The 26650-nt window shown below is 36.3% G+C and overlaps 1 protein-coding gene across 3 annotated transcripts in view; it reads left to right on the top strand.

Moving 5' to 3' along the window:
• Positions 1 to 27: 27 nt before the first annotated feature.
• arhgap9 (Rho GTPase activating protein 9) overlaps positions 28 to 26650 on the top strand; it is a 49004-nt gene continuing 22381 nt past the window's right edge. The window contains exons 1-4 of one of the 3 annotated variants that reach the window (XM_053498431.1): positions 28 to 160; positions 14483 to 14968; positions 17954 to 18264; positions 26292 to 26510. In XM_053498431.1, coding sequence (XP_053354406.1) covers positions 14584 to 14968; positions 17954 to 18264; positions 26292 to 26510 — 915 coding nt within the window. In that variant the 5' untranslated portion in view covers positions 28 to 160; positions 14483 to 14583. Of the gene's footprint in view, positions 161 to 1367; positions 1533 to 14482; positions 14969 to 17953; positions 18265 to 26291; positions 26511 to 26650 lie in introns of those variants that run through there. The other 2 variants (XR_008360814.1, XM_053498430.1) reach the window with 2 other exon arrangements.

Below are 26650 nucleotides of genomic sequence, written 5' to 3'. Positions count from 1 at the left end.
ACGTGACCGGGGCCAGAGCGGCTCGCGCGCACGGGGCAGAGTGTAAACGCTTGAGCGGAGTTTGAGCTGATGAGAGAGAGAGAGAGAGAGAGAGAGAGTGATGCTCGGCTGATTTTAGGCTGTTTTTGGATTATTAATCCCGAGTGCACCTGCTAAAAAGGTGAGCCCCACAAAAAATATCAAAGTTTTAAAATAATTACAAAAGTTTGAGCGCTTAAAATGATTTTTGGTTGTTTTGGGGTTTTATGTTGTATTTTTTATCAGGCTAGGTTTTAAATCTTGCATGCATACTGAGCATGTGCCGAAGTTTTATTATTATATATTAATTGTAATTGAAATTTAAACTGATGACCGTTTGTGCATGATTTTAAAATAATTCAGACGGGTTAAATACAAAACAATACAATAAGCTATTAGCATTAAAATAAAACCAATCCTAGTCATTACTGATAGTTTAGATTAAACTTCCCTCTGCAACCTGCAGTGAGCTCACAGGAACGTTTGTTTGTTTGTTTTTTTATCTGCATTTTTTTTTGCGATGAGATCTAACTGATCGATGAGTTTTTACTGTTATTTGCTAACCAATTGTCCTACACTACCTTATGGTTTTTGCGCATGCGCACTTGAGTGCAGTTGAGTGACAACCTGACATTTGTAGGCGTACATAGATGCTGTATGCATCTATGCGTGCTGAATGTATTATCAGTATAATTTAACAGTCAGACTATTAAAATATGTTATTTTATCCTGGAAGAGTTACACTCTGAAAGCATGATGCATGCACAAAATATCCCAAACCATAGCTACTGTTTGTTTGTTTGTTTGTTTGTTTGTTTGTTTTTGGTTAACTGACATTGTGCCCAGAAGTGCAACTACCAGTTAGAGTCATGCTTTTTTTACATACACATTTCAGGGTGCAAAAAAATTACTGAAGTTTGCTTAAGAGCACCACACATGCATTTTTATTATAATTTTTTAAAATTGAATCCTTATTAACATTACCTATATTTCAACTCTCAGGATTAATTACCCATACAATCGATAGACAGTGATAGCAACAAAATCAGTGCTTCTACAACTTATGACTTGAACAGAAAGCGGGATATTATAAAACCGTTGCAGGTTAAAAAATATAGTGCTGGATTCCTTAAGTTCCCTCTTAATGTTAGCATGATTATATTAGACTACAGCAGTAAACACCAGGATAGGTGAAAAAACATATTACTGTTTCAGCAAACTACTCGGCAGGCTTTTTTTGTACATGATTTTGGACGTTTCTGATGTAACGATGTGGAAAAAGGATGTGGTTGCTGTTGTTTCACATTTACAGCTCAGTAGGTTTCAATCCCACAGACCCCAGGGCTCTTAGAAGAACCAGTGTCTGCTCTTTTGTTTTACCCTTAAACATGGAATGTGATGCTTCTGGTGTTTCTTCATAAACAGTTTAAGAGGTGTGGAAAGTCTGCTCCTTTAAAATGCGCAAACTGTGTGGATAGCAATAGTTTGGAGTTCACGGCACTGATATCACACAGGTATGATTAAAAATATTTTTGTCATGTCTAATGCAATTAAAAGTTAGGTGTTTGTTTTTTAAAGGTCATAGGAGATGACAAACACACATCTTAGGCTGAGCAACTGCTGTGTACTTAATAATTATTGCACACAATGCAAAATAATAAAAAAGTCAGTGTGTTCTGCACTGTGGTCCGGGAAACCAGAGATAACTGGGCAAAAGCCTTCCGTCATCTGTGTAAGCGAAGTGCTTCTGTAGCTGTAGGATATGAATCATGGAAAAGAAAGATTTTTTGCTTGCACAGCTAATGAAGGATTTTGTCAGAAATACACCATATCTCTAGAGGCAGACTACACACCTCATGCATTTTATGCAATAATGCAGTGTTTATTATGCAGCGTGATTATACAGTTCGATACAAAGAAGTATCAAATCAAGATGGAACAGTACAGTATCTTGTATCGTTACCCCCATAGGTGGTTTCTCTCTAAACAAGGAAGTATTTTCTTGCTCCTGCTCTCTCTGGCTTGCTCATTAGAGGTCTAAATTTGCATCCAGTTTTTTGTTAAGACACTCGAGACAATGCCTACTATAGTTAAAGCCGCTATAGAAATAAAATTGAGGACAAAAATGAAAGCATTACGTCTAAAAAGCAGGGATTGAAATGTGAGACTATGTGACTTTCTGCAAATGATGATAATAATAATACTCAAGCTAAATTTGTTTAGATAAACTAAAGGTAATTAAAAGCCAGCAGTATATAGCAGTAACACAAGGGTCTATTGTGGCTGTCGTGATAGTTTGGATGCACTGATGTCTGCATGCACATTTTTTCTCATGCTTTGGTGTTTTCTTTTCTTGGTTTCAGTTTGATTGAGTTTGCTGTCATGCTTTTGTTAAACCTGTAACGGTTAGTGGAAAAGTAAGCAGTTATGTTCAGAGCACATACACATCACATCACACATAATTGCACATGCTGCAGCCTTCTGGCTCAGAAAACCATTTTTCTTTTCCTACTTCCTTCAACTAAATGTTCTTATTTTTTCTAATTAGTTTATTTCTAATTCTATGCTTTTTGATTTTTTTTTTCTTTAAATTTTATTCAAATTTGTTCCATTTACAATTTTTTAAATATATTCTTATTCCCTATTTTGATAGAAGCCCCTAATTTGTTGGTTGTTTTGCTGTACTGACTCAAATCACTCCAAACCCAGTTGTATCTTGTACTTAAACCAGCTTGTCTGGCACCAACAACCAGGCCAAGGTCAAAATCACATTCCCCACCCCCCCATTCTGATGATAAATGTGAGCATACAGTGTTGTGCAAGCACCTCGAGCCTGCCACCTTTATTTCTTTATAAGAATTTAAATTAAATGGTGGTTTATGTAACAACCTCAGCAGCAACCTCATTTCTTCTCTTGTCTGTTCCAACCACACAGCATTCAGCACCAAAGGTATACCAATCATCGGCCGATCATCTGTCTTCATGTGCACCTGTTCCTCACTGGTTCATGCCTTAAGCTAGATTTTATTATTGATTTATTAATAATAATTAATAAATCAATAGATTTAAAAATAGATTTATTCTGATTCATTTAGATCACTAGATTATGCCAATCACTTATTATGATTCATTTAGAATGATTCATAGATCACTGTGTGGCTTAACAAACAAAATCATTCCTCTGAAGCTGGTCAGGTACAGCGTACTGAACCGAAAAATAAGCGCCAACAACTTGACAAAATGAGAGTTACAAAGGCCTTCAGGAAGCCTGGAGAACTATTCCTCAAGAGTAAATTATAAATGAAGAAAGTCTAAGTCCTTGGAGGCAAAATATGAAGAAATAAATGGTGGCTCAAGAATGTTTGCAACACAGATCTTCCTATGCATATCTGCATGTTTTTATTCCCTGGGCTGCTGGCACATAATTGGCTGATTTGATAATAGACATGAATATGCAGGTATACATTCCTATCTAAGTTATTAAAGTCCTGTTCCAGCTAATACACTTCCACTGTTGATGTAATATTTTGCGTAGTGTCAGACTGCCTTGTGATGCTCCTTAAAGCACTGTAGCTGTGGTGTAAGTGAAGCTGAGAAATCACACACTCACAGGCCCTGGGTCTGTGTGTAAGTGTTTGTTAGTTGTAGACCTCAATATGTCCGGTAAATCACAGATTCATATAGTCCATATCTCCCTCATGTCTGTTTCTCAGGCAAACTTTTTTTTTTAACTGTCAGGACATGTCAGTTTGTCAGTACACAGATAAAAACTGTCTCTATTTACATGTCAGAAAGTAGCTTTTGCTCTCTCTCTGGATCAGGAGGTGTGTAGGCTGGATGTGTCTCAGACCTCATCTGTGTCTTCAACACTGTAACAAAAAAATCACCTTGACATGTCTCCTTCCCCCACACAGAGCATGGCAGAGTGAGTGATAAAAGCGTGATAGGAAGAGTAGGACAGGATAGCGTGATTTCGCAGTTGTTACGCTGCTGTACTGCCTTTCAACCGCAAGCATGCAAAGTAGGATAGTAGCATATGATTTGTATATGATGATATAAGTCGTGCTGTCATAAATTACCTAAAGCAAGCTGTAGAACTGCTGCAGTTTCATGTTACATGTTGGATTTGAGTAATGCCGTTTGTGAAACCGGGTCAGAATGCATGGCTGGTTGCAAACGTGTGTTCCTGAAAGCCACTCTCGCTTCAACGATTTACTGAATTTTGCTAGCTTTTTTTTTCATTTCCAAGGGCCGGACCAGGCGAATCCTATTAGTTCTCGATGGCCGCTGCTCATTGGCGTAAGCAGGAGAAAGGACGATATTGCCCTGTGTGATGCAAAGATTGTTGCATTTTTCAAGTGGCTGCACACTTTCAAATACACTGCAGTGAAAGTTGATTAGCTATTCGTGCTGTTGAAGTCTGGCATCATGTACTCATGAGGAAGTTTTGCAGGATATTTCATGGATATCAGAGTATTTCATAGGCTTGCCACAGTCAGAGGAGTGCTTTGTGAATTGTGCAAGACTGAGACTTTTTACTGTAACTTCAGGGTTATAGGGTTACTTGCTAGTATTGATCTAACTTGTTATATCAATTATTTCAACAGTATGTCAATAAAAAAAATCTATTATTTTTTCTCTCATGACAAGCTATATGTAAAAAAGCTGAACTTGCGGCTAACTTTATTAGGTGTAATTTATTGACATACAGAGATCCACAGTCTGCTTCTTTAAAAAGTAGTTCCATATTCATACTGTATTATTTAGTTTGGGATAAATTCTAATAAAATTGTTAGTGTTTTCAACAAATAAATGCTCATATATTATTTTTTATATAAAGACCTGGCCAATCAATCAGTCCTTAATTTCTTTTCTGAGTAGTCTCAGTAACAAGTCTTTTTTTATTGTCACACAGCTAATCAAGTGGATTCATGTTGATTATATACTATTAGAAATACATGTACATTTACTACATGTTATTACACTACAGTGATGTTGTAGTAATAAATTATTATCAATTGCAGCTGTTAGACAATAATGTCTGGAGTAGCAAACCTTATCATTAACACCATGAGTCTTGTTTGCGTCAACATAATTTTGGTTCGGGTCATAAAACCTGTCATCTGTGCCATCATCTGTGAGGAGCAGTTCAGCCCAGATTAGCTGTAACCTGAGATAAATTAATGAAGAAACTTTTTTTTTTAACTCATTTAATTGCTTTCTTTTGCTTTTTCACTGTTTTTTCATCCCATGAATTTTATTAAGCCCATGATATGTGAAATGAGATGTGCAATTATCATTTTGCATTTTTTTACGTTGCATTTATTTTTATGTTGTTTATCTTACAAAAAAAAAGAGAAAAGAAATAAAATATATATTTTTGTTTATCTGTGTGCTTGATGAAGAAGAGTTCTTCCTGAGCAGTCAGAAATGGGAGAGTTGATTATATGGCTGGCTAACTGACCCGGGGGTTGGCTTTAGGTAATTCGGTGTCCAGTAATTCATTATGGTCTATTGGACTGGTGACTGAATTGATTAGCTATGTTGCAGGCATGCTGGTTATAACACTATCTGTTGCCTTTTGTTTCATGCCACAGAACTGTGCTTCATATGACACTTCAGGCTTATAGATATTCAATTCAATTCAATTCAATTTTATTTGTATAGCGTTTTTAACAATTGGCATTTTCCCAAAGCAGCTTTACACAATCAAAAGAATTATTTAAGATTGTATGGAATGTGAATGTGTATGAATCAAAATGGTCAGATAGTCCTTGATGAGCAAGCCGAGGGCGACAGTGGCAAGGAAAAACTCCCTGAGATGGTAATAGGAAGAAACCTTGAGAGGAACCAGACTCAACTGGGAACCCATCCTCATCTGGGTGAAACAGAGAGCAGGAATTGATCTGCAAATATATCTATATATTAGATATAGTTATGGCAGAATAAAAATACTGTATGTTTGAAGTGTCATATAAATGTGCCTATAACACCTCAGTCTCATATATATGGCAGAATAAAAAAAAACTTTGTGATATGATTTGTGTTACATACTATTTAATAGTGTGTAAGAAGGCGGACTAAACACTACATTCATAAAGCCTAAGGTAAAAAAAAACACTTTCACAGATTGAAATGTTACACTATAAATAATTCTTCAGTTAAAGGTAGTGTGTTTTTATATTTCGACAAGGTTACTTGTAAAAAGTGACTACAGTATGCTTCCTGAACAGTACTTGCCACTGAATGTGCACCAACCTGCACATTGAGAGTTATTGCTGTAATAAATGTCACTCCCATGACAACTGATTGGACTGTGTGCACAGAAACAGATCGATGGCTAAATCAAGCTGACTTTGTAACAGAGGGAAATTGTGCATGGCAGTGTGTATAGTGGATTCGTGTCCCCGGAAAACCTCCTCTCAGCATCTGAGGCAGGTCAACGAGCCTTGACTTTCGAGGCTGATCTGAGGCCTCTTAGCCAGGATTAGTGATGGAGAAATACGGAAATGCAGACATACGACCACTGATTTATTATAAGCGTTTTGCTGTTATGTGTCAGTTTATGTCTTATAACACTTTTATAGTCTATAAAAGTCTTCATAAGGACTTTATAATGTCTAACCACAGGAACCCACACACATCCTTAAAAAAGAAAAAAATAAGACATAATGATTTCAATACACATGCTCTCTAGCATTATTTAACCCTTATCTTCCTCTGCTGCATCTGTAGTTTATGGTCAATTTCCACGAATCAAATACACAGCAAATGTAGGCCTTTTATCTTTTCCTGGTTTGATTAGTGTTTGACCACAGCCCGCTTTAAATCTGCCAAGCCAGTCTTGTCTGGTTTATGCCTGTGCACCAACACAGGACCATTTGTCTACCACATGTTTATGAGTACTGCATAGCTCCTTTGTTCCTCTGCTCTCTCTTTCTCTCTCTCTCTCTTTCTCTCTCTCTCTCTCTTTCTCTCTCTCTCTCTCTTTCTCTCTCTCTCTCTCTCTCTCTCTCTCATATATATATATTTAACTTGGGCTGATGTGGCAAAACTCTTGCATTATAGTATTACAGTTTTAACCATAATGCTATATGGTTACATGCCCCAATGACATACTGTAAGTCAAACACGAGTTTTGTTGGTGACCTGAAATCCATTCCTTGTTATACAGTTTTTCAACTTTCAACCTTATGGCACAAATTTATACGTATGGTCATGCTAGCTGGCATCACCCAAATGAGGATTGGTGTCCTTTTGAGTCTGGTTCCTCTTAAGGTTTCTTACTCACATAATCTCACCACAATCACCTCTGGTCAAACCGATAAAGCTGTAAATATATGAAAAAAACGATAAAGCTGTTTTTCAATTTATATCTAAAATTTTTGTTTTTGTAAAGCTGATTGCGACAATGTCCACTGTTAAAAGCTCTATACAATCACAATTAAAAATTAAATAGGGATTTTTTTTTTCATAGCAGTGACGGACTAGTTGTTTACATTACAACTTGTTGCTGTTTGGATGTCACAATATATTTTTGTACCGAATGTTTCATTTAAACTCCATCTTTACCTAAACACATTTTGTTTTTTATGAAATATAATTTTTAATTGTGATTGTATGGCTATTTTACCAGTGGACATTGTCACAATCAGCTTTACAGAAACAAAAGTTACACTTACACAATTATTTTATTATTACTGACTGGGTGGTTTTTGTATTTTCTTTTGCTAAGCTGTGATATATGGCCTTGCATTATTTATTAAAATGTTTTTCAAACCTTATGCACATGTGCAGAGAAAGAAAACCTTGAACTAAGTTCTGGCATTCTTTCCTTCCTTCATTCAGTCTACCCTTCACAGTGGGTGCAATGTTAGCATGAAGCACCTCCCTGACTTGCCATTGCTGCTAGATGAAGGCAGATACCTGCTGGTACCTGTTTGATTCGTTTGCGTATGTGAAGATAAGGCTGAGAGAAAGAACATGAGAAAGAGAGAGAGAGAGAGAGAGAGAAAGAGAGACATTACCACTACAAACACCTTATTGAACTAAATAAATGCAATAACACCTAGGGAAATATCAGAGATTCTGAGTTGGACTTTGGTGATCGTGTGTGTGGTTTCCTGTTTTCTGTGCTTGTGCTGACTTCAAACCTACTCTTTACTTCCTGTAGAGACAGAAGCATGTTCATTAGATCTGTGTAACTGATAGAGAAGCACTAGAAACAAGCTGTTGTCAAATTAAATATAACCGTCACTGTTTGTGGCTCTTCTGTAGATTTTAATTGATGCAAAATGCTATTCTTTTTTTTTTTTTTTTTTTTTTTACACCTGCTTAAACTCTTTGGGTATGTACATGATATGTGTGTCATTGTGTATAATGAGGCGTGCACGTGTGCTCCATATGCTGATGGTTTGGTTTTTAACATAAACCACAGCAATCAAGCAAACTGCACTGCTGTGAGGATTAAAACTCCTCCATTTTTTTTCCCTACACACACAGACACGCACACCCTTACACACATACAGGAAACCAGGCAGGGGCCTTGTTTATCATCAGTATACCAAGCTGTTCTTGTGTTCTTAGTGCTTTCGTGAGAGAAGGGAAATTCACAGGGAAAATTCTATCATCGAGCTGATAATCAGAACGTTTGTCTTTTCTCATTAAGAGCAGATCTTGGTTATATAGTTGGCATCAGCACGTTGTTGAGGAGATCATCAGCTTATAAGAAAAGAAGCTATGTAGCAAAGGTGGTTGTGCTTAAACCATACATTAACCTGACTGAATTAGATTTGTACAAGTTGTACCTTCTGTACATAAAGAGAGCTATTCAAAGTGTGTATACTGTATTTACAAATAATTACTGGTCAGTTTATTATTTATTATGTTTGATATTAGTTTAGCATGTCATTTGGATCTGGTCCTTGGAAAAAATGTTAGTGTAAGTATATTTAAAATTAGGACAAATAATAGTTCTGGGAAGTGGCAAGGACCACATACCCACTTCTTTCTCTGTGCTACGTTGGATTTCAGTTTCCCTTTTACATTTTACTTTATAAGGCCATAACTGAGGGAGCTCAATGCAGTGATAAGGAAAGAAAATCCTGTAGTGAAAAGTCAATCAGATCTTGTGTGTAACCTCTCTGTGATGTATCTGTACCATCACATTTTCGAAACAGAGAACAGTACTCAGAAATTTAGGAATGTAGGAAGATACAGCGGTGAGGCTCGTGCATAAATGCTGTGAGTGATGAGACTGAGACTTGATTTGTTGATGTTAACAATGCTAATTTTACATCATAAGACTTAATTCTATTCATTTTACCAGTAATGTTTAAATAAGTATATTAAATAACAAATGTAGTGGTAGGTGGTGTGCCTGATTGTGAAACTGGAATGGAATAGTAAAATTCTTTTTTTCACCTTTAGCTTGAATTTCAAATGATAAAAACCTTCCTTAGGATTGAGATTTATGCGAAAGAGAATGTTTAGAAAGACTCTAGTGGGGCACAGGAGTCTGAGACCCCAATCAAAATGTTTATTTAGTTATTTATTTTATATAAATTGTATACATATTTAAAAAGTTGGAATATACTGCTACAAAAAAAAACTAAATTCTTACTCCCGGTTTGACTTGAACGCAGTTTATTTAAAACAAACAAATGAAATGTTCAATATATTGAATAGTTAATATTCACAAATCCACACTATTTCTATATAAATAGAAGTAAATCTATTATACTACTGACTATGTTTTACTGCTTTGTACTAAAGGTCAGATTTTCATTACGTATAATCTCTGCTTTTAAAGCATGTGTTCAGTTGATAATCAAGGATCATCAGTTTTTGCTCCAGCTGGAGTGCACAGCGTCATGAAGCAATAAAGAGACGCATCAAATATTAGGATACTCTGAAAATCATGTAGATATTACTGATGTTTTACTTTTCACTCACCTTGTTGTCAGTAATATCATTTGTAATGAAAAATATAGCTAATAGATGCATTTTCATTATTGAGCTCTGACCTTTTGGACTTTACTGTATGTAATAGAAAATATTAGGTTTGATCATGTGAAGGATTTTGCCATGGCCAGGGCTCATACTGTCAACCTTGCACATTCATCTAATCAATCATATCAATTATAATATTTTTTATGAGAGGTTTGTGACAAATTTTAGAAGGTTATCACCAACAAGGCATTTTTGCCCAGAGAACTGACACCCACTAGATATTTTCTCTTTCTTTCAGACTGCTCTCTACTGTATACGCCCCAGACATGGCTGTGTGTAAAAATCCCAGTAGATCAGCAGTTTCAGAAAAACTCAGACTAGCTGTCTGGCACCAGCAACCATGCCACGTTCAAAGTCACTTAAGTCACTTTTCTTCCCCATTTTGATGCTCAGTTTGACCTTCAGCAGATCATCATGTCTAAATACACTGAGCTACTGCCATTTGATTGGCTGACTAGATATTTGTGTTAACAAACATTTGAACAGGTGTAACTTGTGACATGACCAGTTTTAAAAGGAAGTCTTTTCTTCTGAAATGACTCATGTAGACCAAATCGTAGGCATGACCTGAACGTTGGCAAATAAGTGCTAATGCATCCCACTACCAGCACTGTAGCTTTACATATTACCCGTGTTTTATAAAACTTTAAGTTGTGCAGTTATTTATTCATTTATTTATTTTATGCCTTTTAAAGTTTCCTTCTACCCAATTATTTAAAATAGTTTGAAATAGTTCTAGCCTTGTTGCAAAATAGATCCAATGTTTTTTTTGTTGTTGTTTTTTTTAATAATGAATCATAATCAAGACAAAATACTCAGAAGTCCGGGATTTTCAACAACATGTCCAAGGCAGAGTGAATTAAGGTGAATTAAATAATCTTGAGTTATGAACAATAGGGCTTCCACATACCAATTAATCCTGGTCAGAAAACAGTTTTTTGCTTATTTAACTCATTTCATGGATTGTCAAAAACAGAAACAGACCTGTTTAGGATGGGATTCTGGGCATGTTTGCTAAGCCCAGAACTGTCTACTTGGATAATCTTGTGCACCATGTTTGATTTTCTGTGGCATGTCTACATAGTACAAAAACTGATGAAATACAACTTTCCTCAGACCAAAAATATTGTTTAAATAAAAGTCAGAAATAAAGAGTATGGTCAGTAGTGTACAGTTCTTTGTTTACATTTATCTCTGCCCTCTTTAACTTTTGCTGTTAAAATTTGCTAGTTCACTGTAAGCCCACCCACAAAGGTATTAAGCAGACACTGTGTTACGAACATTGTTATAAACATTGCCGAATGAAAGCCATGTCAGTTCTATTTTGTCAGCTGGTCAATGGTTTTCCTGTCCTAAATGTAATTGGCTTGAGGTCAATTGTTTCCCATCACTATCATGTGGAACTGGGTTTGGTTATAGGGCTTATTTTGGTTTATATTATGATGTCTAACATGCCATTGCTCCCATAATGGCCCAATATGTTACTGAATTTGTATAATTATGTTACTAATTAAGTGCTTGTTTTTTCTGGTTTAAAACAAATTGATGAATTAATAATATTGTTGCGTGATGTTCTATTGTCTATTGTAGAGTAGAATAGGCCTATAGTGCTGCTTCCTTTAGTGAAACAGTGTTGGTCTGTGTGCATAGATCATTGCTTAATCTGCTCATTTTCTCACTTCCAGATGACATTAAAAAGAAAACAATTGATGTATTGTTAGCCAAGTCAAGACTGGTCGCAGTACTGTTTGTTTTCATATTGTAACTGATTTCTATTGTAATTTGTTAGTTACTGTAGAAGTTATTTTAAATTATAAATTCAAGCTTTTATTTAAACAGAAGTTAAATAGCTTTAGGTTTAAATAGATTAGACACAGGTTCGTATATAGTAAATTCATAGTCTATTGTACACATTATTGAATATTATACACATTAACGAGACTCAGTTAGTGTTGTGGTCATTTTATAGGGTGTGCCGAAACATTTTGTAATACAGTACTGTGCAAAAGTCTTGAGCCACCTCTCATTTCTTCATGTTTTGCTTCCAAACAGTCAGCCTTTCTTGTATTTTCTATGTAGTCTTGAGGAATAGTTCTCCAGGCTTCCTAAAAGGACTATTTGGCTTTAATTTTTACCATGTTTTTGAAAAAGGTCAGTCCCTATACCTGACCAGTTTCAGGAGGTAGCTTTTTGTTTGTTAAGCCACACAATGATCTATGAATCATTCATGCATGAAATACATCTGACTTAAGACATTGCTGTTGGTCTCTGCGAGGTACCAAACAGATTTTGTTGTATTACTACAATGACAATGAAGTCTCTTTATCTTTATGAACCAGTGAGAAACTGGTTGCAGATGATGACAGATGATCAGGCCAGTGATTAGTGTATTGCTGATGCTGAATGTTGTGTGGTTTGAATAGACGAGAGGGGAAAATAAAGTTGCTGCTGAGCTTAAGGTTATATGTTTAGACACTTTGCAGCCTAAAAAATGTTAGTTCCCATTTCTTTTGAATTGAATTTGATTTAATATAAAGAAATGAGAGGTGGTTTAAAACTTGTTGCACAGTACTGTATTTTTAGATAAGTCATCACTATACCGCTAAATCATCACAATATACTTACTCATCGTCTATACCACTTTATCCTGTATTTAGAGTTGTGGGGGGCCTGGAGCCTATCCCTGGAGACTTGGGGCACAAGGCAGGGTACGATTCATTGCTGGGCACACACACACACACAGACATTCACACACTCATTCACACACTATGGGCAATATGGGATAGCAAGTTAGCCTAATCTGCAGGTCTTTGGACTGTGGGAGGAAACTGGAGTACCCCGAAGGAAACCCATCAAGCACGGGGAGAACAAGCAAACTCCATGCACACAGAGACGGGAATTATTATATGAGGAATTATTTCAGATAAGATTCTCAAGAAAAACTTTTCAATTGATCAGAAATTTGTCATATGGTGTCTTTGAGCTATTTTGGAAGAAGAAGTTTGTTAGCAGGTATATGACATGGCTAAGCTATATAAGCTACTGTATATAAAACAGCTGTTACTTGAGAAGCGAGCAACATTGCAACAGGAAGTTCCTTTTGTGAGTGTCACTTTTATTTCCTGGATGATTTTTGCGTAACACAGGTGTGTAAGCCTCCATGGATCAAGAAGTTTCTTTTAGTATGCTTTTTAGGTGTGATTCTTATAAGACATGGAGACTAAAAGGATGTGACTCGTTAAGAGATATGGTAAGATAAGATTTGATTATTTGTCACATGTATCTTGCAGCACAGTAAAATACTTTTGTTGCACATCCAAGTTAGGAAGCTGGGGTCAGCTTTGGGTTCAAAATGAAGAACAAGTCTAGCTCTTGTCGGTTGTGTTGTAATCCCTAATCTTCTACATATTGCTTATCATTTATTGAGATGCGTCCACCTATCTTGTAGTAAGGGGCCTAATCTTCTAATATGCGATGCTATAACAAAACATTTAAATACTAATTTTTTAAAAACAGTTTAGATACTGAGGGTTACAAACCTGTAGGTAAGTAATGCTATGAAAAAAAGCAGCAATCAGTTTTTTCGCTCATATTACACTAGGACCACAAAACTTGCTCATCTGTGGTGTTTATGGTGTTATAACCTCACAAAAACTGGCCACAGATGGCACTGTCTGGTCATGGATTACAACTTACACTTAAAGCATTTGGTAGACTTCTACAATTTCTCACTCACTCACTCATCTTCTACACCGCTTTATCCTGTATTCAGGGTCGTGGGGGCCTGGAGCCTATCCCAGGAGGCTTAGGGCACAAGGCGGGGTACACCCTGGATGGGGTGCCAATCCATCGCAGGGCACACACACACTCACAGACCCATTTACACACTACTGGCAATTTGGGAATGCCAATTAGCCTAACCTGCATATCTTTAGACTGTAACTGGAGTACCCAGTGGAAACCCACCAAGCACAGGGAGAACATGCAAACTCCATGCACACAGAGACGGCAATCGAACCCGGACCCTGGAGGTGCAAGGCGACAGTGCTAACCCCTACACCACCAGACTATCTCCATATATGATGGCCTTATACAATTTCTTTATAGCTTATATCATAATATACAATTGGTCAGAGTCTAAGAATGCTGTCAAGGGAAACCATGTAAGAGACAAGCTAGTGCAGCAACTAAACCATACAATTAGTCTTAGTTTAAAGCCATAAATTACACAAGTGGATGGTGTTTATATTTTTATGTAAGGTATGCACTTTTTACTTTGGGCCAAGTTTTGAGACTGGTGATATGAGTGTGACTGGATAGCATGTGTGAACTCATTACAAGTTATTATTCACTCTGTATTGGACATGGTGTGTGTGTGTGCGTGTGTGTGTGTGTGTGTGTGTGTGTGGCCCTCCTGGGTTGTGCTAATCTCTTTTCCCACCATATGTTTCAGAGCATGGCACAATGGGCATCACACTTCTGTCTTCTTCCACTGTCCAACAGTGCTAGCTGCTACAGTGGCATCAGCTCTTCCACCTGGTGCCACTGAGAGTCATGTTGAGGGGCAGCTGGTACCGGAGCATGACCAGCCCCACCCACAGCCTTCCAGTGGGTAGAGGGTCGTTAACGCCTGGTCTTGTGGTTCTGGAAGCACAGTATGACTACTCATACCGCGGGGCAGATGGCCGGACTGTCTCCATATATGATGGTGAGCGCTTTCTTTTGCTGAAAAAGACGAACGCTGACTGGTGGCAGGTGCGCAGGCTCGGAGTCGACAAGAAAGCCAAGCCACTGTATGTGCCCGCCACTTATGTCAGAGAGGTCCCAGTCAACACACTGCATTCACCACAGGCCAGCAGCCAGACAGGAGCCTCACCTCAACACCCCTGGCTGGGGACTCGCAGATCGCACAACCCGTGCTCTCAGACACAATACTCAGGTATAGTGTGTATGAACCAGTGCATCTCTGTTTCCGTGTCAATGTGAACATGTGAAAGTGTCTGAAGAATGTTAGTATACACTACATAAGTGGGTTTGTTTTAGGTCAAAGTTTGTTTTTGTTATATGCATACAAGAGGTCAGTGCTTCCTAAGTGAGTAAAGATTATTGGCTAATAACAGACTTTTCTAAAGTTTTTTATTGGTTAATTATCCTTTTTCTTGATGAATCTTTTTATTCTTTTTATTTTATTGCTTTTATGATTATTACCCATTTTTCTCTCTCTCTCCATGTCTGCCTGTCATGTTATCAAAGAACTTTTTATTCTGAATTATTTCTGTCAGTGGAGACTCTTCCCTCTCTTTCCCCCCATGTTTTTTCAATACACCTTAGTTCTTGTGTAAATTGCCATAGAAATGATCCTGTATTAGAATGAACATGTTAATCTACACTCGTATAGTATAAGCTGTGCTGTTGATATGAGTACCATATCTTTGTTCTAACCAATCAGATGCAAGGATTCATTATGACTATTTAATATAATGAGTATAGCTTTATAAGCATCAGTATCAATCGTACATACCGTATAAGATACACTGCCTGGCCAAAAGTTTCTGGACGACTGCCCTTAAGGCCCATGTGTGAGTCTTTCGCAAAACTTTTGTCACAAAGTTTTGCGAAACGTCTTACACAATTGCTGTAGCATTGAGATCCCTTCACTTCGACTAAGGCATCTAGCCTAAAATATGTTCCAGCATGACAGTGCCCTTGTGCAAAAAGTGAGGACCATGTAGACAGGGTTTGCTAAGAAAAGAGTGGAATAGCCGTAGTGTCCTGCACATTGCCCTTATCTCAACCACACTGAACACCTCGGGAGTGAATTTTAGCACCTACAGCACTTGAGGCTTCCTCGGTGCCTGACATTGCTAAAGCGATAAGTCCACCTATAAGATCAATCTAAGATCTACAGGGTCTAAAGTAATACAAAGAAGGCTGAATCTAAAATAGGAAGTTCAGCAAGCACATTTGGGTGTGGTGGTCAGGTTTTTTATACGCAAGTGCTATTATTACTGTGAACTTAAAACAAAACCGTACTCACATATAATTAAGGTAAGTAAAAGTTTAACTACTTGTTAAAAGACATGTAACAAATTCAAATTTTATTTGTCACATACACAGTCATACACAGTACGAAATGTAGTGAAATGCTTATACGACTGCCAGTGACCTTAAAAAGAGAATTAAAGCTTATAATAAGAAATAAATATGAATAAAAGAAATACGATAGAAAAATTAAATAGAAAAATTAAATTGAACTAGGAAAAATAGAACTAAAAATAGAAATATACTGTACAAACAGAAATATACTGTACTGTACAAGTTCAAATATGTTAAAATGTATGCATTATGTCATACATCCACCTCTTGACTGGGAAAGGATGTTAATTATGCAGATTAGGTTTTTGTAACTAGGTAATATTTGTGACATCAGTTTTTTAGAATGTTTAATTGAATCAAATATTAAAATGTTATTTATTTTATGTATTCATCTTAAGTCAGGGTCACACACGATCCAGAGCCTATCCTGGGCATGCTGGGTGTAAGGTGAGAGAATTCAGCCTGAGTCAGATATCAGTTCACCGCGGGGGACCATGCAGACACAGATTCACACACTTATACACTGTATCCACAAATTGGCTTGTTTTTGGACAAAGGAAAGAATGGAGAAATTCCAAATGGACATGAGAGAACAGTCAGTAATGCAAGTTTGGGTCCGAACCGATGGTACAAGATGGCAAGGACGTTAGCAGCAGTATAGCTATTAGCTATTTTAAACATTCAGGGATATTTATATTCCCATTGTAAAAATGCTATAAAAAATCCTGAATAATAGTTAATAGTTAAATAATTAATTATAAACTTTTGTAGATGACCAACTTCCTATTAATACTAATGTCCATTTCATGCTAAAATTGAAAATTGGAACACATTACTTAAAATAGTTAATTAACGTATGATTTTTAAATAAATGCAAGGCAACAAATACACATCCTTTGGGTAGAACAGTACTTACAAATGCAACTGTGTGAACAGTGAATAAAAAAAAAACATAAAATGTAAAAATATAACTTGCAATCACAAGGACAATGTATTGCAACATTGCAAATTATTTTTTTTATTTCTCCTTCTAAACACACACACTCACACACACACACACACACACACACACACACACACACTACGGGCGGTCTTGGAATGCCAGTTAACCTAATCTGCATGTCTTTGGACTATGGGAGGAACGGGGAGCACGGAGAGAACATGCAAATTCCATGCATGGAAACTCCAGCCGTAACCCCCCCGACCCTGGAGGTGCGAGGCCACAGTGCTAACAACTACGCTGTCGTGCTGCCCCAAGGACAATGTATTCAAAATACATAAATGTCCCTCCCTTGCCTATTGCCTCTGCGCTCTAGTACAAATAATAATCTTTTCTTGTTCTATGGTTTTGTCATAGTCTTCTACATGACTACATGACTCTATCACTTTTGATGAAGAGAATGTTTGATTAACTTTAACAATGCACATAAAATGTAATGACACTACCTTATCGAGAGCATGTTCTTTCATGTGTAAAGGGAAGTGATGTAGGTTAAACCTGGGCAGTCCTTTTAGTGTGGTCAGTTTTTTTGGGATCGGAACAAATCAGCTTTCAGTCAGCTTAGTTCTTGCGGTTGAGTAGCAACCAGTGAGAATCATTGGGCTAGGACACCATGCTCCGAGCTTCCTTATTTGAATACCACCTAGGACACGCACACATGTTTACTTAGCACCAGTCAGACTCCGGGTGTAGTGTCGCATTGTTAAGACAAATACTCTTTACCTCATGGAAATCTGGATATACTGGTAAATTAAAAAATTGATTAGTAGGTTATGGTCTTGACATGTATTCAAAGATTAATCTTTTTTTTTTCTACTCCCTGATCAGCTCCTACCAAAGAGTTCTGTCGTTCTATGGAGGACCTGAACAGCAACAGTGCTTTTAAGAACAGACGCATAGGAAAAGACGCACCAGGAAGACAATTGACCACCCCGCCCGTCTCTGCGTCCGGCTCACCTTCAGGATACCTCAAGGTCCCGGGGTCTCTGATTTCACGCAGCAAGAGCTCCAGTCACCTGCCTCACAACCTGTGTGGTGAATTGAACATCAGTAGGCCAAGTCCATCCAGCTCTCCTAAGTCCTTCAGCCAGTGGGATGTGGGATCTGGCTCTCGCAAACGCACAGAAGGAAACATCCAGGTGACATATACACACGTTTTCACTTACACATAGAAACATTGAAAAAGTAGTGCTCTGTGCCATATTTTTCCCACATCAGGGCATTAGTTCAGGTGACTGCATTGGTTTAAATGTACATAAATGTGTGAGTCTCAGGGATGTTATGCATGTAGATATAACTGGCCTTAATACTGATTAGATATTATGGGATTTAGCCGGGTGAATCCAATAGCGTGGAAAATATTTTGTATGTGGATTAATCAATCCATGAGGTTTACAGTGCACTAGTATTCGCTTTGGGATGCCACCAATGTAAAGACTATTATGAAGGTAATTTATTTGCTGTTGTTATCATCTCAACCTAAGTACACAAAGTAAGTGTTGATGTGTGTCACCGGTAAAGATTAGTATGTGAAATGCACATCTTTGAAAAAAACTTACTAGCTATCACTAGCTATTGGGCTTACTCTCTCTGCTATTTATGCTCCACATAATTGACCTAATTGCCATTGTTGCACTGTGACTGTGCTGGCTCTGTGGTTTTAAACTCGGCACAGAACAAACAGATCCAGCAAGGTGTTACTAATTTGTAGATAGCAGAAAGCAGAAATCATCTTTGTTTTGATTTTCGATCATCTGTTTGTGGAGGATTGCTAAATACTATACGTTTACACCAGGCTTTGTGCAGATTTGTGGCCATTGCCAGTACTTCAGAGCTTCTAGCAATTTGCTCTGTATGAACGTAGACTTTTTTCTAAGGTGTCCTTATTGCTGTAGGATTGGTGGGGTGAATGGCAGAAGTCTGATTTATTAATGATTTGTAATCCCTTTTCTCATTCTTTCAACTCAATCAATCAGTCAAACATTTAGTTATGTTTTAGTCTGGTTAATTTCCACTAGGGGAGCCTACTGGGAGCACACTGTCTAATATGACTGCATGTTAATAAACGTGGCTTAACCTTAATAACATCCTTTTTTTCTATTAGAGATGGCACTGATCTTATAAGTATTATCACTATGGGGACAATATGAGCAAACATTTGGGGATCAGAAACTAGAAATACTTTAATTTATATCAGATCTTATAAGAAATAGGACAGATTACAATTAAAAAATTCCTTTATATTTGGAACTGGAGATATTTACAGGTAAGGAGTCGTTTTTTCCTTTTTTTTAGAATTGATTTTAATAAACTTTATATAATATTATGTTTAAAAAAAAACATTAATTTAATCCATAGTAGTTTTGAAAGAAAGCATATCAGTTAGGTTTCTGTATTGGGTGAAACCTCAAGAGTGAGGATTAGTATATCTATACTGTTTGTTATGTAATACTGCAATACTTAACTTATTTGTATTTGATTTCTTCCACAATTTTACCTGAACGGCGAGCAAAGAACAAGGACATAACATGGCCTTGACATTTCCTGTTCTTCTTCTTTTTTTCAGTTTTAGTAATAAACGACCAGCACATATTGCATGTATCGCCCAATATCTGTCTTCTGTTCCATCCTGTTTAAGGATTATGTAACTCAATTAGTGTGCAGTGTTTATATTATAGAGCAGTTCACATAAAATTATTCATTATACCAATCTCAGCTCACATCAAAAGGGTATCCACTTCATTAGGTCTCACAACATAGCTGGACAAAGCATCAATTAGGCCTAATTCTATTCCGAAAAACATACAATTTTTCCGTGTGACATCAGATCTGATGTAAAAGCAAACACGCCACCATTGTGTCTGGCAATCTGACTAAGGTTTTACAATCCACGACAGGTATTGTGCATAGGAATGCCATAACATACAAGGTCAAAAACCTATAATATAATTTTATTAGTGTTTTACTGACAAAAAGTAAAGAGATTTGTGGGTATCAGCCTCAAGACTAGTCCTGGTCAAAGATAAGTCCCTGTTGGTGATCACTGGCATTTATATAGTGATTATCTCAGGTAGAATAATCGGGAAAAACTGTTGGACGTGATGATATGTTTGCTTATTAAAAGTAAAAGCAAGGGTTGTTATGTTTTCATTAGCATCCTTTAGCTTATTGTATTTTAATTAGCTTTTGTTATATTTTTTAATATAATTACATTATTATGTAATGTTAAGTGGCTTTTTGCTTAAATCTTACATAAGGGTGATTATTTTTTCTTTTTTCTCCCTGTCTAATTATCTAATAACACCGGTTTAGTCATACTCTCTAAACGGTTAAATACACCGGTGTCCGTGCACATACAGCAACCTTATTTACTCATTAGACAGCACAGATACAGTAGCAGAGTGACAGGTGGATAGTAAGGTAAAGGGGGAGAAATACGTCGAAAAAACTGACGTCTTTAACAACAGTAACAACTGTTGTTTTTATTAAATTATACCGTAGCATTTAACTTTAAATTATACAGGATGAGCTATAGTAGAAATATATATATATATATATATATATTCATCATTACTTGGCCTGGTATTATTATCTGTCAAGCATGGGTGCCATACAAAATGACACATCTTATGATTGGATTGCAGTAGAAAGCAAAAAAATCTGCATTGAAAAAATCGGTCTTGTCATGAAAATATTTTGGAGATCCTTGATATCTGTTTTGATATGAGTTGTTAAACAGTGTGAGTAGGTAACAGTAGCCCATTCTTAACAGATATGCTGTGCATAATCATACATCCCAAATTTCTATCACAGTTTTTAAAACACATTTAACACACTAACTCACCTTCTGTATTGCATTGGGATCTGTATATAGCCCCATAAAAAAGTCTACACTAATAACTGGAGCCATAGTGCATGGGCTCTATTCTATGGTATCAGTTAGCACATAAACTTAAACTTTGACTCTGATGGACTGTCCAATGTGGTGGCAATCTTTTAAACACACGGGCAAACATACACGCACACACACTTGCATTAATTATTTTAGAAGACATAATGAGAAGTGAGAATCTCAGCGATGCATATACTGTCAATATCGTCATCATTCTGATGCCACACCTAACACGTTCTTTAACCAACTTCCCAAATTAGTTCTTATCTAGGTTTTAGGTTTCCCTTGTGATACCAGGGCAGCTCTGGTGGCTCTGTGAGTGCTGTAGTGTCTGGCACCAGAAGGTTAGCAACAGCTCCTTTGGGTGTGATTGGGCCTCCATGGATAGGACTTGTTTGTTCAGAAATTTGGAGGCCAATCAACAACGTTGAACTCTTTGCCTGGGATAAGATGCACTGGGTTTTCTGTTGACTTTCTATTGCAGCCGGAATTGACTTTTTTCGGTTTGTGCCAGGTACCTGCTGGGGCTTAGGTGCCCATGATACTGTACCAGTTTACTAATATATAATTTGACTAGTGGTATTACCCGTCTTTGACAGGTAAAGAGTTTTCAGAAATAGTTAAAAGGTTAAAGCTAAAAATAAGCTAATCAGCTTTAATGCAGTCAGTGATATTATTATTTCAGTTTAAAACCCTCATACTGTACATGTCTGCCTCTAGAACTCTCTGACAAACGTATTAATACAAAAAAATAGATTTTTTAAGGTTAAGTCTCTTGTGCCTTAAGTTGTACTTCTTCCGTCGTCAGTCAAATACAATCTGTTTAAAGTAGATTATAAAATCCAGTTTATAACTGCTTTACTTCACATTTTGATTTTAGCGCATAACAATGTGTTGTCAGTTCTGGTATTTTACATGCCCTCACCTCCAAAAAAAACGCTAGCTGCTGTAATGTAATCTGGCACATAACTGCCCATAAAGTCCCTTCTACTTGACGTTTTGATTTCATTTATGGCGCAGATTTAACTTCTAGCAAATACTGATGGACTGGCAGTTTCATTCAAATCTGTCCAGCCAGTTTTGCGTGATGCTGTGACAAAACTGTGACAAAAATTGTAGATTCCGGTCCTCCGATGTATGAGTTCTGACCAATGTACAGACGAAACCTTAGATAAATAGAGTACCTTCAGTTCCAAAGCCAGAAATTACTTTTTTCGTCTTCCTCACTTTGTCCATTGATTATTTATAAAAAAAAAAAACAGCTCGTTTTGCTTTTTATCCATGTATACTTCTGCTTAATTTTGAGTAACATCTGGGTAAAAAGTTAGTTCCTGTTATAACATTTTTAAGTACGTAGATATAAATAGTTATTCCTGTACCAGGCTCTTTTTTTCTTCCCTTTTGAAGAAAAGAAAGAAAAAAAAGTTTGTCATTTTACAAAGAAACTGTAATGCTCTACATTTTAAAGGATTTGTCTTGTCAAAAAACCTGAAATTACAAATTAACCTTTGATTTGGGCTTTATTCGAAATTACAGATTAAGCACTGATACTGAAGACATCTTTCATAATTGTACTTCATCATACTCCATTAGAATGAATGTATTTAAATAATTAATAGGTTGATTAAATGGTTAATTAATCTTGCAGCCAGAAGTCTTGTTGGAGCTGTGCTATCCTGGCTAGATTTACTTTGGTATATTATTATTATTATTATTATTATTATTAAGAGGCTTTATGTAGTAACAAGGCAGTGGTCACAGTTAAACACACATATGTGCACATCAGTACAAACAGGGAACAAAGATGATGATGGGTAAAAAGACTTCATATAAAACCACAACCATTTCCCCTCCAAAATATATTTGGAACTGACATATAAATGACATATTTCCAGATGCTTAATATATGTACTGAAACTTTTAAATGTTTGCTTCAGGTTAAAGTGGTGGTCGAGAAGGAGGAAGTGCACTACATCTGTGATCTGCTACATGGATTCATTAGTTAGGGTTGTTATGAGAATAAAAGCGTAAGATACAATATGCTGGGTGATAGGAGGGGTGTTAAACTAGGAATTTTGATGAAATTTCTGGTGAATGCAGCCTTAAAGCCGATTGACATTTACAGACTTTTCACCAAAATATAACTTTTGAAAGAATACACAACATTCGTAACTGATGATCGTTCCCATGAACATTCAGCGGGTCTGATCCTTAAAAAACTTGTCACCAACTTGCAGAAGAAACTTAACTGTTTGTGGGAATTGTACACACAATCATTCATAAACACCGCTTGCACAGTACAGAAATCCGCTGTCAGTTCTGACCTTGCTCCAAATTTTTTTCACGTGTTCCGGCACTTGACCTGCATTTATGATGTGAGGGATTCTGCACAATCAAAAGTCCTGGTTTAACTTGAATGACACTGTTGTCCAGGTGTGAATACCCACAGTATCCGTTTTGCTGTCACCTCCTTTAGTACAAAATTCAGGGTAAATATTGTGCAACACTGCATGTCCTGACCATGCCAACCATATGTCCTTTCTGAGCTTCCCATTCCAGATTTTGTTGTTATAAAAATTCATAATTTTTAGAAGGCTTTGCACTAGATTTTGAAGCATGACTTAGTGAGAACAGACAGTCACATGAGGAGGCCAGGTGTCCAGTCAGTGTTAGTTTATTCCAGGCCAAGACCCAGTACAGGTCACTCGAGTTGTTCCAATATAACCTTGTCAACCAACCAACAAGTCCATTGTTATGCTGGAACAAGTTTGGATTGCAGAATGACATTGTGCTTCACACTTTGTGGAAATAGTGCAGTGAAAATGGACTTGTGGGTGTAATAGTCGGGTGTCCACCTACTTTTGGTCAAATAGTGTATGTGATTGAACAAAAATAGTAGTTTAATTACCATGTCTTCAAGTGTTTATATCATATCTTTTGCTTACTGCTCTTCTTAATATTCGAGAGCAGCCATCTGGTGGTGAGTGACTGCTACATATTCAACGATTCCTAACAGAATGGATTTACTTCAATACAATGCTGTACATGTTAAATTTTTGTCCATTTTATTATTATTATTATTTAATTTTTTTTGTTTTTTAAATAAATTTTTTTTTTGTTTTTAATTTTTGACCACGGCCAGATGCTGCCATATGTAGATTTAAATGCCGGGATACTTTACAGACATCCAGTTTATATTTTGTCTAATTTGCTGAAGGGAAATTTTCTTTATTATTATTATTACTATTATTATTATTATTATTTATTTTATTTTTTTTACAGCTCGGTGTTGTGTGAGTCAGATTTGTTTTTAATAGAAACGTTCTTATATTTGATATGCTATAGGCAAAATATGCTACCACATTTTGTAAAGAACTATCTTGTATATTAAGCACTTTAATGTAATCCTCTAGATATAATTCTTATCATAATAACCTAGATGACTACATAAAAAAGTCATTGTATTAATAATAATAATAATAATAATAATGATAATAATAATATTTAATATTACAATTTATAACATAGAACAACCCTAAATAGTTGTTGATAATAAATAATTTTTTTTTTTTTTTATTGAGAAACCCCAACCATGAAAAAAAAGATTACAGCATTATTTCTGACTTTGACAACACTGGAGAATCTTTTATAAACGCTAAATAAATCTCTCTTCACTGAAAACTATAAACAAACTAATATAATACTGTACAATGAGTCAGAATTGTACATTTAATAGCTTTGTGGAATACAGTAAGTAAGGTACAAAATATGATGGAACCACGCTGTTACATAAAAATAATACATGCTCGGACCACCCTTACATTACAACACAAGTGCAAATTTCTAGTTACTGATGCATAACAAATAATACTTTTATCTGTTTATAGTTAAATTTAATCCTATGAAACGTCTGCAAAACAACTTGTTCAATCGCCAACCTCTCTTTTTTATGAAAAACAAAAAACAAACAAAAATAATTTTGCTTCTGACAGTAACAAATGGCATTGTACTGAAGACTCTCCTGTATCAGGATACTTAAATTGCATGAACATGAACATGTGATCCCTTTCATAAACTTTTACTAACAGAAATCCTTCCATTTATAACAAACACATTCATATAATCCTATAATTTATGTTACAGGTAGAATTTAATGGCAGGGTCATGCCTTAGAAAATTGGTGTAACTGAACAGTACAATGCTTCTTTGACAGTTTGTTTTTTCCCCCAAGTCTCTCAATCAAAAACAAATCAAAATGCATCAAACAGGTGCTTATAAAATCTATTACATTAAAAACTTAGTAGGTCTTGGTCGATATGAACTGTCCTGCTCTGCCGTGAATTACAATGTAAGTAATTGCGGTCAAATTTCACAACCTTTGTTCTTCTTTAGTACAAATTATCTGCAGTTTTTTTGCATATACACTTTGCATATTCTGTGTAATTTATATATTTTAATATATTTATATTATATCTTATTTGTAACTTTTCTAAATCCGTACATGTGTATATTCCACCCCAAATTTAAATATGTTTATATTTTTTATTGCCAATTCTTTAGTTTAATTGTATTCTTGTATTCCAATTTCCCTTTTATTGTAGGATTTCTTTCTATTCTATTACCTCTTTCCATTTTCAGTCATGGACAGTCATACAAGCATTTGACTTTATATTGTACTGTGTGTGGTTGTGTACGTGACAAATCAAATTTAAATATGAACTAAACTCTTTTCTTTCCTGTTTGGCCATACTGTACGGCTATACAAGTACTTCCCAATTAGGTACACAGCTAGTTCCTGTTAGCCAAGCGCAGCCATGTTGTGCGCATGCACAGTTATCTGCATTATACTGTATGCATACACATTACCAATACCCCAGATCCCTGGGTGTACAGAGAATACATTCAACAAGGCGTGTTTTATGAGTTTTAAACAATTAAAATCGTTTAAAATTGTTACCTGATCATCGACTAAAATCAATGATGGACCCATCAATACTACTTGTGATGCTGAATGCCTGGAACAGATGAGAGGGGAAATGAGGTTTCTGCTGAGATTGTTACATAAACAACCTAATGTTAAATTGTATCTTTGGGCACTTTGGAGCCTGTCAAGAAAATATTTTTCCACCCATTAAATGTAATTAACATAATTTAATATGAAGAAATGATGAGTAGCTGAACACTTTTGCACAGTACATACAGGTGTATACAGTTTACAAAGCTGCTATGTTCTTGTTTTTTTTAAATCCTGTCTTTAACCTTCTTTTGTTTCAGACCTGCATCTCTCAAAATTCATTACCAGACATGCAGAGGAGGCAATGTGCAGAGGTCCCGAGTCCACTCCCAGGTCAGAAGCCTTTGCAGATGCTGCAGCAGTGGGAACAGTATCAAGACCCAGCCTCTGGTCGCTTTTATTACGTCAACAGTGTTACGAAGGAGCGCTCATGGAAACCACCACGTAGAGCTCGGCAGTCGGACCATCTTCAAAATACGGTAACCAGGCCCTTACAGTTCATTTAGTGCTTGTATTACAGTAGGCTATCTGCCTGCATGAACACATTAAACATTCAAGAATGAGTTAATTTTATTAGACACAATGACTACTATGAACGTTATGACACTTTGACATTTCT

This window comes from Clarias gariepinus, chromosome 6 (assembly GCF_024256425.1).
Source record: "Clarias gariepinus isolate MV-2021 ecotype Netherlands chromosome 6, CGAR_prim_01v2, whole genome shotgun sequence".
Lineage (NCBI taxonomy): Eukaryota > Metazoa > Chordata > Actinopteri > Siluriformes > Clariidae > Clarias > Clarias gariepinus.
Note: the sequence above shows the minus strand (reverse complement) of the source record. Positions and strands in the feature narration are given on the sequence as shown.